This window comes from Capra hircus, chromosome 10 (genome assembly GCF_001704415.2).
Source record: "Capra hircus breed San Clemente chromosome 10, ASM170441v1, whole genome shotgun sequence".
In the NCBI taxonomy this organism is placed as follows: Eukaryota; Metazoa; Chordata; class Mammalia; order Artiodactyla; family Bovidae; genus Capra; species Capra hircus.
The window spans coordinates 16730174-16745206 of NC_030817.1; the positions used below are offsets into that span (position 1 = coordinate 16730174).

The 15033-nt window shown below is 41.4% G+C and overlaps 1 protein-coding gene across 1 annotated transcript in view; it reads left to right on the forward strand.

Moving 5' to 3' along the window:
- Nucleotides 1-15033, forward strand: part of TMED10 (transmembrane p24 trafficking protein 10) — a 35617-nt gene that overhangs the window by 13639 nt on the left and 6945 nt on the right. The window contains exons 2-3 of the mRNA XM_018053959.1: nt 5295-5406; nt 10751-10824. Coding sequence (XP_017909448.1) covers nt 5295-5406; nt 10751-10824 — 186 coding nt within the window. The remainder of the gene's footprint in view (nt 1-5294; nt 5407-10750; nt 10825-15033) is intronic.

Sequence of the window (15033 nt, forward strand, 5' to 3'; positions counted from 1 at the left end):
TGTAAGGCCTCCTCAGACAACCATTTTGCCTTTTTGCATTTCTTTTTTCTTGGGGTTGGTCTTGATCACTGCCTCCGGTACAGTGTCGCGAACCTCTGGTCATAGTTCTTCTGGCGCTCTATCAGATCTAATCCCTTGAATCCCTTTAACATGTTTTGTTAAAGTGTTGCATTAACAAACCAAGTACCTGCTTTGTCAGGTACTCTGTGTCCCTTCAGTTTCTAAATCTTTCTGCAGCTTCCTTTGAGTTTACCTGTCTTTTCCTTTTTCATGTAACAGCCATGTCGGCCCTAGTCATCCCTGGGTTTAGTCAATGTAGACTACTTGATCTAGTTTGCCATCCATTAGCACTTTTAGGTTGGAAGCATGGTTAGTTACCTAAGGTTTTAATTCTCACAATAACCTCATGAAGCACTTAACTCTTGTTCTTATTTTACATATGAGGCACAGAGAGGTCAAGGAACATACCCAAGGCTTTACAGCTAGTAAGTGGCACAACTGTGACTTGAACACTGACTTGAAGTTTGACTCTGGAACCTTCAGTCTAACTACTGTGCTCTACTGTCTCTCAGAGGGAGAGAAGGGTAGGTGTTTCTGTTTTGGTTCATTTTTATGCAATGTATAGAGCTTCTCTATACATTGTATAGGGTTCATTTGGTTCATTCTATAGGGTTCATTAAAAGACGCTTACTCCTTGGAAGAGAAGTTATGACCAACCTAGACAGCATATTGAAGAGCACAGACATTACTTTGCCAACAAAGGTCCGTCTAGTCAAGGCTATGGTTTTTCCAGTGGTCATGTATGGATGAGAGAGTTGGACTGTGAAGAAAGCTGAGCGCTGAAGAATTGATGCTTTTGAACTGTGGTGTTGGAGAAGACTCTTGAGAGTCCCTTGGACTGCAAGGAGATCCAACCAGTCCATTCTGAAGATCAGCCCTGGGATTTCTTTGGAGGGAATGATGCTGAAGCTGAAACTCCAGTACTTTGGCCACCTCACGTGAAGAATTGACTCATTGGAAAAGACTCTGATGCTGGGAGGGATTGGGGGCAGGAGGAGAAGGGGACGACCCAGGATGAGATGGCTGGATGGCATCACTGACTCGATGGACTGAGTCTGAGTGAACTCCGGGAGTTGGTGATGGACAGGGAGGCCTGGTGTGCTGCAATTCATGGGGTCGCAAAGAGTCAGACATGACTGAGCGACTGAACTGAACTGAATAGGGTTCATTTGGTTCTATACATTTAGTTCATTTTGTTCAGTGTATAGGGACTTGGTTGTTTCTGAATTCCTTAGTTGTTCAGAAGCTACAAGATTGATGTTTATCCTTAAAATAACATGCACACTTTGTATACTCAGTATTATACCACAGACTGATCATAAACCTAAGGAAGACAGTGCAGGGTAGGAGCCTGTATGAAGGAAATTACATTTTCAAAATTTCACCAATTACACTCAAGCTTCAAGTTGGTTGACCTCTGCTGCTATGTGCTGAGTGGTGTATGGAGCTGGACTGCTGGAGTGTGGAGCCAATTCAGCAAATGAAAGCAGTGTGTGAACTGTGTCAGTAGAAAGTCACAGCCTTGCCACCTTCCCCACAGACAATATGTCACTTTACAAGAGTAGGTATAGACCTGTCTGAATTACCTGTTTGTGTTTAAATACATCCTGGTGGCTCAGACAGTGGCAAATCTGCCTGCAAGGCAGGAGATCCGGGTTCGATCTCTAGGTCGGGAAGATACCTGAAGAAGGGAATGGCAACCCACTCCAGTATTCTTGCCTGAAGAGTTCCATGGGCAAAGGAGCCTGGCGGGTACCGTTCGTGGGGTTGCAAAGAGTCAGACACGACTGAGCAACTAAGACACAACATAAGTAAATGAAAATGTTTGTTTGCTTGCTTGACTTTGATTATAAATTTCTTAAGACTCTGGAGGTATATGTGTATGTATGTGTTTAACTTCATCCTTCTGAATAGTATTTTTAAAATAAACTTTTTATCTTAGAACAGTTTTAGATTTCCAGAAAAACAGTGAAGATAATGGAGTTCCCAGGTACCCCACACCCAGTTCCCCCTGTTGTATGGTACATTTGTCACAGGAATGAACAAGTATTGGTATGTCATTATTAACTGAAGTCTGTACTTGATTCAGATTTCCTTAGTTTTTAACCTGATGTTTTGTTTTCCTGTCCAGGGTCCCATCCTTGAGCTGTAACGTTCAGTTATATTTCTTTGGGCTCCTCTAGATTATGACAGTTCTCAGATTTTCCTTGTTTCTAAAGCCATTTGAGTTTTGAGGCATGCTAGTCAAGTATGTTACAAGAGACCCCTCTGTTAGAGTTCATCTGATGTTTTCCCTGTGATGAAACGTGGAATTATGGGTTTGGGGAAGGAAGAACACAAAAGTAAAGTGTCATTTTCATCATATCATATGGAACATACGGGAGCATACTGTCAACATGAATTATCACTGTTGTATGGACCTTGATCATATGGCAGAGGTCGTGTCTGTAGGCGTCTCAAGTTACTCCCCTTCTGTACTGCACTCTTTGGAAGGAAGTCACTGTGTACGGCCCACACTTGAGTGGGGAGTTATGCACGACCTCCTTGAGGATGTTGTCTCGGCATAAATTATTTGAGAGTGTTCTTCACGGGAGATTTTTCTCTTTTCCCCTGCTTGTTTGATCATTTATATCAGTATGGCTTCATGGCTGTTTATTTTATACTCTGCATTACAGCCCAGCGCTACTTTATTCTGTTGCTCAGATTGTCTCAGCTTTGGCTGTTGCGTGTCCTTTCGTTTGGTCCATGTGTCCCTTTGACATACCCCGTTGTCGTTTTTTGTCTTGGTTTGTTCTTGAGCGCTTCTCTACTTTCTGGCACTACCAGATGCCCCAGGCTCATCTTGTGTCCTTCTTGCCCCAGTCCTGGATTCAGTTGTTTCTCCAAGGGGGCCTTTTATTGAAGAATGGTAATTAGAGCCCAAGATCTGGATGTGTAGTAGTATTTTAAGATATCTTTTCCTGACATTTAAACACACACACACGCACGCACGCACACACGCACACACGACAGCCAGAGGACCTAGGTGCTAAAGGGTGGAGGCCATGGCTCAGGAGCTTTCACCCAGTTCCTTCAGGTCCTGCCTCTGCATTACATCAGGTGGATGTTATGGCGCGTCACTAAAAGGATCCGTCTCAGTTGTGTTAATATTTGTATCTTTAGCCAGGCCATGTTTGAAAGTGGAGAGTCTAATATTGGTCACAGTCCTTTCACAAGGACCTTCCTGATAAATTGTTCTTCTCATTTAGTTCCAGGAAAATTAATCTCTGAAGATAAATTTGTGAGCTTTCATCGGTAAACAAATGATGTGTAACCCAACTTATTTCTTTCTTAATCTTGGCTTCCGGAAAACTGAGAGCCAAATTTATTGTGCAGATGCCATTTGCTTAGTTCTAATTGTTAGTGCCTTCATTCTGTTTGATAGTACCTATTTGTTTCTTCTTCCAGGTGGACGCTGTTCCTTAAATTCTTAATTGCTTTATTTGCCTGGTGGTTGGGCCTAAGTTACTTGATCCTTTTGAAGCAGGCAGGGTATTATCTTGAATGTGTGGCAAAGGAAGAGGGTCAGGCTTCTGGAGCAGGACCTGCCCAGAACCTGTTTTCTCGACCACTACCTAGAATGGTCCAAGAAAATTCAGTTTTAAATGAGTCTGTGTTCCCAGTGGACCTGTATTCTCACTTATTTGATGATGTGAGTATTCACATATTCTTGACATCAGCTACTGTGCATGTACAATTAACATTTTCCTACTTTATAAGTTGTGAACTTTGCCATGCCTTTTTTCTTCAGAAGGTGTTGTCTAGAAACAGACCTTTATTAACTTCCTATTCCTTGATGTCATATGGACAGATTTTATGGCTTGATATTACCTTTGTTTAATTAAGAACTTCACAGTAAATTTTAAAAATGTTCTTTTATTGTTTAAGAGGGAATCCTTTACGAGCTTGCTGTTTGCCACCTTATGGGCTTATTCTGACCCATTAAATTCAGTTTATGCTGCTTGCTTAATCCTTGTGGGCATATGTTTTTGGTCTTGTTCTGTGGGCTCTCTGTTTTTAAAATTTCTCAAATCTGGCCCCTGTCTCTCTATACCCACAGCCTTTATCATTTCTAACCTGAATGACTGGGTTACTGTCCTAACCCATCTTCTTTGGTATTCTTCCCTCTTGAGTCTCTTCACAGTGTTAGCAGATTTATCTTTCTAAATTGCAAGTTGAATCACATTACTCTCATTTTTTTAAAAAAAAGCATAGAGAAATCTCACTACTCAAAAATAACTAATATTATTAAAATGATTTAATTAAATATGTTTATATGTATGCTACTCAATTTTAGTATTTAAAATCTCACCTAATAATTGAATCTTGATTTACAGATAGTATTAGAACATCCAGTTTATTATAAGGAATCCACTCCTTTTGTGTTCCACATCGCAAGTAGCTTCCTGTCTTAGGTAATGAAATATGCCTTCTGCCCAGACAGTCATGTGTTCTAGAAAAGAAGCCTGAGACCCAGTCTGTCATAATATTGTGTCAAACGCTTGCTTTATTTGCAACCATTCACTTAGCAATATATGCGGCTGCTTCTGTTACAGGCCTTTCTCTAGGAATGGGGCAGTTTAAGTTTGGAAAACTTAGAAGAGCCAACAACTTAGAAGACAGGGATTGTTATTTGTGGAAAGCAAAGATGTCTTTTTTTAGGAGTGACTTCTTATCCGCAGGCCCATCTTCCCACACCTCCTGTAGTCCTTGGCATAATTAACATGAAATTTGCAGGAGTAGCTCTCCCAGACTTGTCCTCCAGCAAGCCTTTTCTGTCTCTCCTTGTATCAGGGGCCCCATTTCCACTCTCTACTGGCACCACATCAAGATTTGTGTTATACAAGAAATGTGTCCTCATACATCTTTCTCCTTTTGTAGTATATTCTTTTGGTAATTGTTCACTTGTATTTTTGTGACATGTCTCTCTCTAGGAAATGATACTGGCCTGCAATCTATAAAGTGAGCTTTTGTAATAAAGTCATTTATACCAACTGTATCAACTGTTAGAATACTCGAAATTTACTGTATTTGGGTTTCACCTTCTAATCTAATTCTTGTCTTTGGGAGTGTTTGGACCATATCATCATAATAGACTGTCTTATAGACAGTGTTTTCTTCCATTTCTCCACTTTCTATAAGTTCTCTTCCCAAGTACTATTTGCTACCTGTTCTTACTTACTTTTTACTTTTAGATCACAGATTCTGCTGGCCATATTCTGTACTCCAAGGAGGATGCAACCAAGGGGAAGTTTGCCTTTACCACTGAAGATTATGACATGTTTGAAGTGTGTTTTGAGAGCAAGGGTAAGTAAATCAGAGTGTTTTCCCTGAATTAAGCAGCATCTTCCAAGTAAGTTAGAGCATGAACTTTTTCTCTCCTGGCCTCTCCTGGCAGGAAGAGGAAATGAAAACATTTGCTGGGGTGCATACACATATAAGTCAAAGTCGGCGAGTGGGTAGAGTTCTGCATGTACAGGAGTAGGCATTTCTTGAATGCTGTACTTGGCTTGAATAACAGAGTTAAATTTTGTATAGATGCTAGAAAATAGTGCATTTATATGCTAGTGACATGTTTTCTTAGAGGTTAGAAGTAGGGTCTGTCTGACAAATCACATCTCGTCAGAAACACTTTTGATCTCCAGGGCACTTGCTGTTTCCCAGTCCTGGTGTCTTGCTGTGGCTTGTTCTGTGCATATCAAGGCCAAGAGCCCTTAGAAACTTCTGGCTGATTGATTATCTGATGGCTTCTGCTCATGGTGGTTGGTGAAAAAGCAGATGCTTCTTCACTCCCTGTTCTTCAGCTTCAAGGACACCAGACTCTAAAAACTGTATGCATTTATACCTGTTGTATTACTTGGGGCCCTTTGGGGCTGCAGGACAAAAGGAACGAGACTCAAACTGGCTTAAAGAAAGACTGTGTGACTGTGAACAGGGGAGTCAACAGTGTGGTGCTGGCTTCAGGCACGACAGTATCTTGGGGTTTTAACAGCATCATGGGCATTTTACCTCATTTTTAGTGCTTTTTGCCTCCATTTGACTTTATTCTCAGGCTTTCTCCGTCGGGTAGCAAAAGGACTTCTGGAAATTTTACATTTTACAGTGTTCAGAACATAATGATCCTAGAAGAAAAGCAAGCACCTTCACCAGCAGCACCAGTGGATTCCCAGGAATAGCAAAAGAACTAGCAGCTTTTAACAGTTAACCAAAAACTGACCCCTTGACCTCAAATGGGTCAGTTTAGTCTGAAAGCTAAAGGAGTTCTCCCAAAGTAAATGGAACAATAGAATGGAACATTAAAAAACTATAATAATGATTTCATGATTGATACCCTTCTCCCTGCCAGTTCCATGTCTCAGTAGTATTCTAGATGGTTGTACTGTTCTTACCTCAAAACTCAGACATCTGAGACTGTATTCATGACCACCTCTTTCAGACTAGCTCCCTTTATTCATCAGTATTACCACTGTCCATCCAGTTATCTGGGCTCACAGTTTTGAAATTACATGCTTACGTCTTTTCTGGTCTGTCATCAAGTTATGCTGTTCAGTTCAGTTCAGTTCAGTTCAGTTGCTCAGTCGTGTCCAGCTCTTTGCGACCCCATGAATCGCAGCACGCCAGGCCTCCCTGTCCATCACCAACTCCCGGAGTTCACTCAGACTCACGTCCATCGAGTCCGTGATGCCATCCAGCCATCTCATCCTCAGCCGTCCCCTTCTCCTCCTGCCCCCAATCCCTCCCAGCATCAGAGTCTTTTCCAGTGAGTCAGTTCTTCGCATGAGGTGGCCAAGGTACTGGAGCTTCAGCTTTAGCATCATTCCTTCCAAAGAAATCCCAGGGCTGATCTCCTTCAGAATGGACTGGTTGGATCTCCTTGAAATACCTCCTATATCTGCCACCACACAACTCTGAACTCTCAACTATAAAATTGTGGATTATGTCAGTAGCCTTCTAACTAGTATCCCTGCTTTTCATATATCCAGATACTGCTACCAGATTTATCTCCTAAAACTTTCATTATATCAGTCCTTCTTTGAAAGCTTTTGCTGCTTTGTAGTGGCAGTAATGTTCCTGTTCTGTAGAATGAACCCCATAATCATGAAAATTTCAAGCTAGACGAGATTTTAGGCACCATTGCTTTTAATAGCCTTTATACTCTTGTTCCATCCAGCCTTATCACCCTCTGCCCGTCAGGGTTCAGCCACTCTGGTTCATTTTTCCCTCTAAACTTGTCACATTTATTAATTTGCTGGAATGTTCTCATCTATATTAACATGTTTACCTTTAGATGGGGAAACAGTGGAAACAGTGTCAGACTTTATTTTGGGGGGCTCCAAAATCACTACAGATGGTGATTGCAGCCATGAAATTAAAAGACGCGTACTCCTTGGAAGGAAAGTTATGACCAACCTAGATAGCATATTGAAAAACAGAGACATTACTTTGCCAACAAAGATCCATCTAGTCAAGGCTATGGTTTTTCCAGTGGTCATGTATGGATATGAGAGTTGGACTGTGAAGAAAGCTGAGCGCCGAAGAATTGATGCTTTTGAAGTGTGGTGTTGGAGAAGACTCTTGAGAGTCCCTTGGACTGCAAGGAGATCCAGCCAGTCCATGCTAAAGGAGATCAGTCCTGGGTGTTCATTGGAAGGACTGATGCTAAAGCTGAAACTCCAGTACTTTGGCCACCTCATGTGAAGAGTTGACTCATTGGAAAAGACCCTGATGCTGGGAGCGATTGGGGGCAGGAGAAGAAGGGGACGACAGAGGATGAGATGGCTGGATGGCATCACCGACTCAATAGACAAAAGTTTGAGTGAACTCCGGGAGTTGGTGATGGACAGGGAGGCCTGGCATGCTGTGATTCATGGGGTCGCAAAGAGTCGGACATGACTGAGCGACTGAACTGAACTGACCTGAACCTTTAGAATACATCTTTTTTAATACATCCCTCAGCTGTTCTAGTCTGCTTAATATCTCAATTAACTGATTTATCCATTGCTGTTCTAGGTGTTGGGGAGATAGCAATGAATACAATAGAAGTCTCTGCTCTCAATGGAGCTTACATTTTCATTGGAGCAAGTAGATAATAGGCAAATATAAGTCAGATGGTCATGAGGGCTTTGGGTAAAAGCAAACACCTTGAGATGCTGAGCATGTCTCAGAAATAGCAAGGTGGTAACTGTGGCTTCTTCCGAATAGCGTATCACTTACTACTGGAGATACATGTATCTCACACACACAACCTTGTGTTGTTTAAATGTCTTATGTGTATATTTTACACTCCCAATTTTGAGTTCTTTGAAAGCAAAGATCTTTTAAATTTCTTATATGCTGATGCGGTGCATGTAAATGCCTAGGAACTAGTTTTAAACTGTGTACATATATATATATATATAAACGTGTATACACACACATAGTCAACACTGAATTTCTAGTTTTATTTGTGTTTATCCATTTGTTTATTCTGATATGAAGACCTGATACCCCGTGGTCTTTGGAGCACCTTTTAAAAGATGGTCCATTTGCCAGGCAAGTACAAAGAGAGATTACTAACAGGTCTTTTTACAAAGGAGACCCTTTAGAGCCATGATGTCAGCTAAGGGGATAGGCTGGCTATTCTGTGCAAGAAACTGTATGGTCTGACTCCGATGGTCTGTGGTTTTGTGGTTTCTCTTGTGTTTGAATAATGCTAAAGCTGTGCTGTGACAGAGAGATTGTGGGAGAAGTCTGTTAGGAGAGTATCTTGATCATTTGGAGCAGATGGAGCTATAAGCTGCTTGGATTTCACTTTTAAATGAGGAAAAAGAAGCAAAAGACCTGGATTTGGGTTAAGAGACCTCTATGAGGGTCCCTTTTTTGTTTTGCTTTCTTTTGTTCTTAGAACCCTAATTGGTTTAATGCTCAGAAGGGCTATGTGATTTGGCTTAGTTTCTTTTTTTTCCCTAGTATTTGTTTATTGATTTGACCGGGCCTTAGTTTTAGAATCTTCAGTGTTTGTTGCGGCATGTAGACTTTCTAGTGGTGGCATGTGAACTCTTAGTGGTGGCGTGCGGGATCTAGTTCCCTGACCAGGGATTAAACCAGGGTCACCTGTTGGGAGTGCAGAGCCTTAGCCTCTGGACCACCAGGGCTTAGTTTCTTGATCCTACCTATTCAGTCTTACTTTATTGCTTTCAACTTGATATGTCCAGTTTATCCAAAAGAACATCTCTACTGTCTTTTAAACGTGCTACACTCTTTTCTTCCTTCCTGGTTATTTGTTTTTGGTTGTGCTGAGTCTTTGTTGCTGCTCGCAGGCTTTCTCTAGTTGAGGCAAGTGGGGACTACTTTTTAGTTGTGGCGGGCGGTTTCTTATCCACTGTACCCACCAGGGAAGTCCTCCATTCCTTTCAATAGCTGCGTCTTTGCCCATGTGTTCCCTTCTGCCTAGATACTTTCTTTATCTGCATTCAGGTGTTGATGTCTGTCCACAGCTAATCTCTTCCCTTTTCTAACCTTTGCTCAATAGCCAGGATTATCTGAACCATTTTTGGTTTGGTTTTTTCCTTAAAGTTTTAGACTCCTTTGTATTTCACTGTGCTATTATGCATATTTGTGTCTTAAATGCCCATCAGATTATTTGAAGGCACAGATTGCAGTCACCACCACAGTCCTAGCACCTTGGGAGTTCTCAGTGAGTTGTTTTTTGAATTGATGTTTCAGAAAACCTCCAGTGTTTCTCAGGGTACAGTACCGTTCTCTATGGCTTATGGTCTCAGAAACCACAATGGTTAAGTGGCACTGTTTCCCAGAACTCCTGATTTCATGCAGGTAGTTGTTACTTTTATAAGTAATCAGGTGAATTTTACAGGATGAGTACTGAGCAGTGTTCTGGGGCCCTTTGCAATCTTTCCCTTTCTCCTACTTGATAAGAGTAGAATTCTTTTTGATCAGATTACCATTTCTCATGGGAACATTGCTCTGTTGGTCTTACTATATCCCAAATGGACTTTTCTGTTTGTAAGAAGTATTCCTGAGAATTGTATTCTTACTATTAAGTTTCTTCTTGGGCTCCTCTAGGGGCTTTGTGGGGATAGTCCTGTACCATTTTATTTACCTATTGAAATGGCCTTACATTGACCAAAACCTTTGAAATAAGTGGACTAGTAGACAAATCCTGTGTACTTTTCAGTACTCATATTTGTGTTAAGTAATCCAAGCTCAGCATACACCTAGTAATCCTTCTCTCAGAATTTGGCAGGTTGACTTTTTTCAGATGTGGAACTGTGCCTGAGCAGCCTGCGTGGGTGCCCACTGCCTGCTGGTCTGTGCCCCACAGTGGGTTTCCTAACCAGTGAGCCCGTGTGTGCTCTCCTCTCCCATTCTGTTCCTGTTCTGCCAGCTGCAGGATTGTGTGTCCTGCTCCCTCAGAGATGTTTGCCAGCAGCATGTTCTTGTCGCTTTCCGGCACCCCACACACATAGAGGCTTTGTCTGGAATGCTTGTGATTTTTAACCAGAGCCAGGAATTTTCTGCAGCTGAGTAGGGGGAGGAGTTGCGACTGTTTCCCTCTATTGAGAGGGTAGGGGTTAGGGAGAGGGAGGGCGGGTGGGTGATTTCCCGGAATTTTAAATATTCCTCACAATGAACCCTTTGATTTCTTTCTCAGGAACAGGGCGGATACCTGACCAACTCGTGATCCTAGACATGAAGCATGGAGTGGAAGCGAAAAATTACGAAGAGGTACGTCCTGCTTAACAGCCAGTGGAGGCAGTAGCTTGCCATTCTGTGAGGTTTCTGTGACCTAGTCAGGCCAGCAGGCTGTGCTTTGCCCAGAAGGCTGTGGTTTTCTCAGCAGTCATGTGACAGCCAGCTTGATATAAAAAAGTTGTGTTAACAGCCTTGAACAATAATTCTGGCTGTGCTGTCAGCCAAATGACTGGACCAACCGTCCCATAGAAATGTTGGTATGATAAAACACTCAAGCACATGCCAGCAGTGCTTTTGAGACAGAAACCAGATATATATTTAGAATTTCTAAAAGCTAGAATTCATTAATGTTGATGTTCAAGGTTAAGAAAAGTGATTTTTTTTTTATTCCTATGGTTTTTATTCCCAGACTGACAGCTATGTGTATATTTAGATTCAGTGCTGTTTAGACTTGAACAATTGTGTTGTCTTTGAAAAAACACAATAATCAAAAGTAGCTTTTAATTAAAATAATTTCAAATTTTTCAAAAAGAGAGCAAGATGGAAGAAGAAAACTACAAGAGACTTGGAGTTTTGCTGACAGCATGTATTGTAGTAAAAATAGGCGTTTATTTGGGTGGTAGGGAGCTGGAAGTGTGCTTAGAATTAGGGGAGGGGGACTGGGCTCTTTTAATCTATTGTGAGAGGCTCTGGGGGCAGCACAGCTTCTTTAAATGAAGACTACCTGTGAAAACCACAAGACCTATTTAAGACTGGAGGATTGATCTTTACAGAAAGATAAGAGTGTTTTTACCGAGGTCAGTCTTTTTATGAAAGTACCTAAAGGCATATAGAAGAGATGGGCTACAGGAAGTATAAATGGATTTTGAAGAATGTAAATTGAATAAACAAAGGAAAGTTGCTTTAAGTGATTTAAGAGAATTTTCTAGGAATGGTGGAACAGGAGAGGTTATTCTATCTTTGGTCAGAATTTGGAAGGGAAATATCCTAAAATGGAAGAGGATTGGAAGCCAGTGGCTGGCTCTGCAACAGGAAGTAGTAGTACAGTAATTGTGGCTCTCCAGGTCTCTCCTCTTTTTTCTTAGTTCATATGTTCAGTTGAACAAAACTAGACTGAATTATTTGTAGGCAGTATATCGGAGCAAGTGATGCAGTTGTGAATGGAAGGCAATTCCTGATAGAGACTTTGGTTGGCTTGTTTCTGTCTTCAGGCTAGTTTAATTAAAAGAAATAAAGCCAAGAGCTTTTTTGTTCAATGAACTTAAGAGTAAATTGAAAAATCCTTTTAAACTTTTATGAGTCAGAGGAATCCTAATTGTATTTAATAAGTTAAAGCACTGTTGTATGACATAAAACACTAAGAAAAATGTATTATTATGATGTTGAAGAATAGGTAAAAGAATTTCCAGTTTTTGAATACTGCTGTTATATTCTCACCCTCAGATTAGATGCTAGACATAGCTGCTGCTTCTCTAAAGCAGACAGTGTTATTCTGAGTTTACATATACAGTGATGTGTACATCCACCGTATGGCATTTTAGAACCCCCATACCCCGACACCTGGAATTTCCATCCTCCTTGGACTTTGTTGACACTAGGAAAGGGCCTTTATCTTTCCTGACCTTTTACTTAACCCAAGAGGGGAATCCCTAGCAGAAAGGAAACCACGGTGCTTCCTTTGCTGCTTCCTGCTTCAGCAGCCTAGCACGTCCTAAGCCTTTCTTTACGCACATGGTTACAACACAGCTCAAAATTCTCTTTCTTAACCAAGAAACTCCTCCCACTACTTTCTTCGGTGACCTACCTCCCCACTCCCCCACCCCTCAATCAAAAGGCAGATCAAACTGAGACAGAGGATGACATGTATGACACAGGCCAAAGACCGGCCCATTTCTCAGGCCAGAGCTAGGCTGGCTCCCTTGAACCTTGCTCAGAAATGGCTGTTTAGTTGTCGCTCGTCCAGTGCCTGGGACAGGAACATGGATGATAGAAGCGCTTGCTGTGTAGTTTATTAGCAGAGAGCACTGGGCATATGTAGAGGTTTTGAGGCATTTAACTTCAGGCCCTGGGGGCGAGGGCAAGGCTTTATCTCCAGAGGAGTGGGGCCCTTTGGCATCAGTGTTTGAATTCAGGAAGGTGGCATGTTTCTTTTAATGTTTTTTCACATCGAACATCTCTCTGCCTCACAGTTGTGGACTTCATGAAATCCCACATGGTCCTGTACAATTAAGTAGCAATCATTGTCTAAACACCTGGACAGAGAACCACACTACCTGCCAAATTGTTATGGAGGTTTAGTGAATTAACTCGAGTGAATTGCTATGTAAACAAATGTAATTTGTAATTACATTGTCAAATTACATTTGACAAATGTAAGGTGACATTATTTGAAGGCAGAATGGTTGACATTTTGTAAAGAAATGTAGTTTTGTAGTTTGAAATCTTTAAATAGAAAGAATGCATATTTCCTCAGAAATAAAACATTTTTAATTCCCTCCAATAGATTTTAAGGATCTCTCACCACTATCTTTTGCCCCTGAGAGGGTCCCATTTTGGTAGAATCAGTATGTGAATCAAGCCATTTCTGTTTAGTTTGTGGTCTGTGAGCTAGAACAGCTGTTTGCAGGGACTTATTATCTAATCTTACAGTTGTGGGAATAAAGGCAGTTATCCCTCCAGGAAGGAGCTGTCTGACATATCCTCTAACTCACTGGGCTGTGTATGTCCCTTCTTGCTTAGATGTCTGTATTTTCAGCACAACTCAAATCATTTTTTGCCTAAATGTTCTATTAGTATGCCATTTGCTACCAACAGATACACCAAAAACACAGTTGCACTTTTTGAAGCATCAGCTGAAGCCTTTTCAAAAGCTGTTTCTCTGAATGCCCTCATGAAGGAGGAACTCTGGTTCTACATACTAGATCCAAAAGCCCTTTCTTGACATAGCTTAAATGAAATAACATGGGTAAGCTACTTGACACATAGGTGATCAGTTCAGTAGATTTTAGCTCCCTTCTACCCCACCTAGAAGCTGCCACATGGCTATGACAGAGTGAATAGGATCTTTCTAAATTTCATTCATTTAGTCCTAAGATTGGCAGTCTTTTCTGGACTTATTTTGGCATGTTGTTGACCTTCTGACCTTCGTTGAAGAAGCCTGTGATCCATGTGCCCTCGTGCAAAAGTAGACTTGGCTTTGGGTGTAAGTCTATCTTCATTGTCTTGATTGTGTTAAGACTGGGTGGTTTCCTCTTTGATTGCTATGCTTCTAAAATTTGCAGGGGCTGAGGATGCGGGTATGGAGATAACAGTCATTTGCCTGAATCTGGCTCTCCTCATGAAGCTTCTGTCTTGAGTTTCTCAAAGTTCCACCAAGGGAAAGAATCCAGTGATTCCCTAGAGGCTGGTTCCACGTGTATGTTTCAAGAAGCAGTCTTTCAGATTTACCACCTTCCCTTGGTATGATTACATAGAACTCTGAACTCTTTGGAATTCAAATCATCATTAGAGGAATGGAAGATTTGGGTATAGTTTAAGGGTAACTTCACAGTTATTTGGGAGGTATTGTAGATGTGCAGGGAAAGCTTTTTCAAACAATACCTTCCACTACAGATGAGAGTGATAGATACTGTGGTAGAGAAAACTTTCTCCTAGGCAGTGGGCCTGGTGAAAGTGAATGCTGACAGTTGATGCTCTTAACATTCAAGAAGCACTTGCTTCAGGGGACCAGCAGCACTTAATATCTGCTATAGGAAGTTGACTCCATAAAGAAGGCATAGAATGGACATAATGGGTCAGCTTCAAGTATGTACCTTATATTAGGCATGTGGGACGACACAAAGTATATATCATTCTGATGCTGTTGCATTCAAGATCCAAACTAGTGTAGGGGAAAAGGATAAAAAGCAAAACAACGTGGATATGACAGTGTCTGAGTGTTAATTGTGTGGCAGTCTTAAGTGTTGTGGGGCTTTAGAGAAGAGGGGATCAGTGTGGACAGCAGTGGTTAAAGGAGGCTTCATGGTTAAGGCTGGAAAGATAGGTGGGATTTGGATACACTGAATATGTATGCTTTTGGAAGTCAGGGATTCGTTTTTGCTTACATTTTATAGCAGAGCTTTGGAGTTTTGATGCTAAATATAATGCTTTGGTGCCCTGAATAGGGAGTCATGAGACTTTGGTACTGGTGGTCTTGGTCTTGCACTCAGAGGACTGAGTAACTTTATGAAATCGTCAGTTTCC